The 4998-nt window shown below is 51.0% G+C and overlaps 1 protein-coding gene across 1 annotated transcript; it reads right to left on the bottom strand.

Annotated features, from left to right (window-relative positions):
• Positions 1 to 2847: 2847 nt before the first annotated feature.
• Positions 2848 to 4296, bottom strand: LOC123152317 (uncharacterized). Its single transcript, XM_044571889.1, has 2 exons — positions 3466 to 4296; positions 2848 to 3229 (listed from the first exon to the last, which is right to left on the bottom strand). The coding sequence occupies exons 1-2, from the start codon at positions 3688 to 3690 to the stop codon at positions 2930 to 2932; spliced, it is 525 nt and encodes a 174-aa protein (XP_044427824.1). The 5' UTR covers positions 3691 to 4296; the 3' UTR covers positions 2848 to 2929.
• Positions 4297 to 4998: the final 702 nt, after the last annotated feature.

Here is a 4998-nt window from a genome sequence, read left to right as displayed (position 1 = left end):
AGGTACAGTTTTGCTTTCACGAGAGACACGGATTTGCTTTCGTGAGACGCACACGTTTTCATTTTTTCCCTCCGCGAGAGGCACGGTTTTGCTTCCGCAACGGGTAGGGATTTGCTTCTGCGAAAAACGTGTTTTTTCCTACCACGTGAAGCACAGTTTTACTTCCGCGAGGCGTATGAATTTGCTTCCGTGAAAGGCACAACCATGCCTCTCGGAAATGAAAAAAAAAATTCTTTATTTTTTGAGAGAAGCATGGTTTTTTCATGAAATTTTTTCGTCAAAACTTATCAACATGGGATCTAGTTTTAACGATCTCGCCGCGAGGAATCCAACAGTGAAAAACATTTCAAGATTTGACTGCATGATTTAAGAGATAAAATGAAGATTTGACCACACGATTTAAGAGACAAAATGTTCTGAATAAACTTATTTAGAAAAAAGACTAAAAACTACTCAACCTGTTAGTTTTTCGGTGCGCCATTTGTCGCAACCTCTGGAAGGTCGGAGTGACCTTTGAAAGAAGTACTTCTCAGTTGATGATTTCATACATAACCGGATCTACTGTTATGATGGACGGGCCGAACCTAATAGCGAGTGCTATTTTGATGGAGTGTCCTTTAGATAGTTCTATTTTTAACGCTCAGGGCGCTCAATACCTCGCTTCTTTTAGGAAACCCACACTCTCCACATGAACGGCCCTACTGTTATGTTTTCTTCTTCCTGTTTTCCCTTTTATATATTTTTTATTTTGTTTTCTTTCACCTGTATTTTTTATTCTTTTGTTATTTTCTACATTTGCTGTTTATGTTTTTATTTCCTTTTCCTTTTTATTTTTATTCAAAATTTAATTGATGAATTGCAATCGTTCCTGGTTTTGCTAAATTTGCAGACATTTTATCAAAGTCAAGAATGGTATTTCAGTTATGTGAATATTTTTTCAGTTCCTTAACACTTTTTCCCTCCCTCCTCTCATGTCTAACCCCCTCGTACACCCCCGACACCAAAGGCAGTTCGGTGGTTGCTCTCTCTCTCTCTGCTGCAATGCTCGTCCGGTGGATGGGCCGACCCAAATGGTCATCTGCTCCATACTTCTTCCTTGCGCTTTTCTTATGGACTGCCCCTTAGACCTTCTACAATGCAAGGCACTTAGGGGGGTGTTTAGAGAAATAAAATAATATTTGTTTAAATATCAGTGCTTATTTTTTATTTATAGAGGATAGATGCTTAATTAAACGTATCTCCTATAGAAATAGGCATTGGTGTTTCAGAAAAATCCGATTTATTACCATCCTAAGCACCTAACTGTTGATGGCAAAATCGTTTGCATGGCAACACTCTCAATTCCTGAACAGATCAACAATCTAGCCGGTCTTTTCTTTTGCTGTCTTTTTCTGTATGAGGAACAGAACGGCCTTCTTCTTGCTGATCTCAAAGAAAACTTTTCTTTTGGTTGGATTTTCAACGGATCAACAGCAAACGGAACCTAAGCGACGTCTAGGTCCCGTTTTCCGGGTGCAGCGGCGTAGGGTTAGCCTACTGCCACGGCGATCTCTGAACTTGCAGGCAAGAGCAGAGAAGTCGATGGGGAAAAACGAACGAAAGGAAAGCTGTGCATGGAAATAAAGTAAATATGTTTTTGTCGATGTTGGGTGTCCCTCTACCGGCCTCTGACCCTACGTATATATAGGGCGATCTGGACTTTGATCCTTTGATCGATTAGGAGACAAATCTGGTTACAACTCTATTTTACAAGATTTGGTCCTTATCTGTACATTCAAAATCTAAACAGGAACCTGGTTTCCTTGATAATAAAAATAGTATAACCAGCGACGTCCGCTCCTCTCTGTGCTCCAAAATAATGAAGCATATCTCAACCGTAGCCCCGTCTTCATCTTATACCTGATGGTGGTTGTACGTGAACAAAACTGGAGTCTAAATCTTCAACTTCCTGTACTCTTACCTCCCCAACTCCATCAGCGTGTGCATATCTTCAGTTAAAAAACAATCTTCAGCTTAGCACATTAGCATCATGATCCATATTTTTAATCTGCCAAATTTGACTATCAACACTAACATTGTACAAGACTTCAGATAGTTCTATTATTAATGCTCAACGCGCTAATGTTTCGCTATTTTTTAGGGAAGCCGCACCCTCAAGGCTACCTCCAGCCACCGCCCCTCCGCCGTGCGCCGCCCCCACCCCTACAGCTTTACACCACCGGCGACACTCGGCGCTGGCACCACACCTTCCCACAACTCCTCTCTTTCCTCCTCCTCTGCCGTCACCGCTCTTCATCAGCCGGCCAACTCCCGGCAGCGCCCCCGGCCGTCTACCCCGTGATGCAACGTGCCCACGTCTCCACGCAACCGCCAACGACGGAGCCCGCCATCATGCGGACTCCCCATCGGCGGAACCGGGCGTCTTACCCAGCGCCCGTCGGCGGCCTCCCTACACTTCGACGATGGCATGTCTACACATCGGTTGCGCAACGCCCTCGGTGTCAAACGGGAGATGCAGACAAAGGACATGGCGGTTTAGAAGAAAAGTGGAGACGCTGAGTGCTTCTGCCCAAAAACGGGACGGCATGGAGGCGTGGAACAGAAGGGAGCGGACCCCGTCGTTGAGCGTGCGCAAGATGCGCTCCGCCTTGCCGTTCTGCGGACTAGTGTAAGGGCAAAAGAGCCGAAGCACCGTGCCGTGAGTGGCGAGCAGGGAGCGAACGGCCGCATTGTCGAACTCGCGGCCGTTGTCAGTCTGCAAGGCAAGGAGCGGACGCTCAAATTGAGTCTGAACGTAGGCGAAGAACTGAACAATGACAGGTAGAGCTTCAGACTTGTGATGCAAGGGAAACATCCACACATAATGGGTATAATCGCCGAGGATTACAAGATAAAACTGATAACCAGAGACACTAGTTACAGGAGATGTCTAAATATCTAAGTGTAACAGCAGGAAAGGAAAGAAACTACGAGTTGCAGATTGCTGAAACGGGAGCCATGTGTGCTTGTCCAGACGACACGCGCGGCAGGAGTGAGTGGAGGACGGGGTGCAGGCGAACTCGAAACCGGCGATCGGAGCGCGCCCTGAGTGTCCCAGCCGCTGATGCCAGAGGTCGGTGGTGACCACGCCAGCGAACGGAAGAGCAGAGCGAGTGGAGGAAGCTCCAGCAACGAGGTACAGATCGCCTTCCGAATCACATCGGAGAATCACCGTCCGGGTGCGGAGGTCCTTGACAGAAAAACAAAACGCATCAAACTCTACTGAAACTGTATTTTCACGACAGAGCTGATAAACAGACAGCAAATTTTTGACAAGAGACGGTGTGAGAAGAACGCTGCGGAGAGCGAGAGCATTGGCAGAGGTGGCGATGGAGCCCGTGCCAACGTGTGTGATGGGAAGGTGCGCGCCATTCCCGACAATGATAGAAGTGTGTGTGGAGGAAGGACGAAGGGAGGAGAGAATACCCGGGTTGGATGCCATATGCGCAGCAGCGCCGGAGTCGAGGTACCAGTCGGATGTGCTACCCGACGACGATGGCCCTGACGAAGCACTGTGCAGCGCAGCCTGAAGAGACGCCATGTCCCAGGGCTGCTGCTGTTGAGGAGGCGGGGCAGCAGGGTAGCCGTAGCCAGGCGGCGGGCCGCCGGGGGCACCGTACCGTACAACGATGCGGACAGCATGGCCATCATGGCCTGCTGATGAGGGGTCCCGGGGCGAGGCCCGAGCACGCCGGCTCCAGGTGCGCGCCAGGCGACAGGCCAAGCTTGAACAAGGCCCGTCCAGGAATTGGTGCCGGGCGCCGGTGCAGGATAGCCGGGCGGAGGGCGCGGCGGCTGCGGGCCAGCAGAGCTAGAAGCCCCCCCTCCCTCCCCCCTTGCCCACGTCCACGCTTCTTCCCGAGCCCGATGAGTCGATTGGTGGGGCGGCGGGCGCCGGCAGCGGAGGGCGCGCGGCGATCAGCGCATGGGCGCTCTGGTGACGTGTCGCCTGCTCAGCGCGGAGCTCCTCAAGCAGCAAGAACGAGCGCGTCTCCAGGAAGGCGCCGGATGTCAACCGTCTGAAGGACGGAGGGAGGAGCAGGCTGGGTGATGGCCGGGGCAGCGGGAGCGATGCGGAGCGCTACGGGCCCGGGAGGTGGTGCGGCACCGTCGACAGGCTCAGCGGCGACGGACAGAGCGCCATCGTCTCCATCGAGGGAGGGAGGAGGAGTCTGGACAGGGTTAGTATCCATGGCAGTGAAAGGAGGATCGTGCGCAACAGGGTTAACCTCTGCATCTGATACCATGTTAGAGGGATTAGGGATTCAGCACACTTTCATTAGCACAAAGGCTGGGTCATATATACACTTACAGAACCACAACCGTGGCTGGGACGTGCGCCACTACCTCTACCACTCGCCCCACTACTGCTATCATCGTGGCCAGTCTCTGAGCACAACCGCTCGTGGTGACTGCCGTGTCAACACACACACGCACACAAGCTGTATACACTAACAGGCCTGATGGACAGGGAACCAGACGGTGACGGTGGCCTGAAGATGAAGGGACGGTTGTGGCCTGACCACAAGAGCATGGCCACGGTGTAAATTCCTCTATATCTTTCCATGGGGCCATGGCTGTTCCAGAGTATGGCAACGGTGCAAAATCAGCTGTCTCCCTGGTCGAAGCAGATGCTCGGGGTCACGTCCAATGTCGCTGCCGAGTTCGCCGGAGGAAGAAGTGCCGAATTTGCCGGAGGAACAAAAACATCCGTCGAGCCGTCCAATGTCGTCCGCGGCGGCTACAACAGAGGTATGTATCCCCTTGAAAGCAGCAAGTAGCAGCCTTATATGCTATGTGTTCTTTGTATAGATGTGTAGTAGTAACCAAGCAGCAGCATGAACAAAACCGCAACAGCAGGCTGCTGCTCTCCTCCCTGACCTCCCTCTATACGAAATAGCAGTATATCACAACATCATAATTAGCAACGGCAGAGCAACATCTGAAAAATAGTTGGGA

Source organism: Triticum aestivum, chromosome 7A (genome assembly GCF_018294505.1).
Source record: "Triticum aestivum cultivar Chinese Spring chromosome 7A, IWGSC CS RefSeq v2.1, whole genome shotgun sequence".
In the NCBI taxonomy this organism is placed as follows: Eukaryota; Viridiplantae; Streptophyta; class Magnoliopsida; order Poales; family Poaceae; genus Triticum; species Triticum aestivum.
This window is presented reverse-complemented; position numbering and strand designations above follow the sequence as displayed.

Excerpts from the sequence above, each read along its gene's own strand:
- LOC123152317 (XM_044571889.1), bottom strand. The coding sequence starts at position 3,690 with ATGATGGCCATGCTGTCCGCATCGTTGTACGGTACGGTGCCCCCGGCG. Across the intron at positions 3,230-3,465 it reads GCATATGGCATCCAACCCGG|GACCTCCGCACCCGGACGGT; the intron begins GTATTCTCTCCT and ends TTTTCTGTCAAG.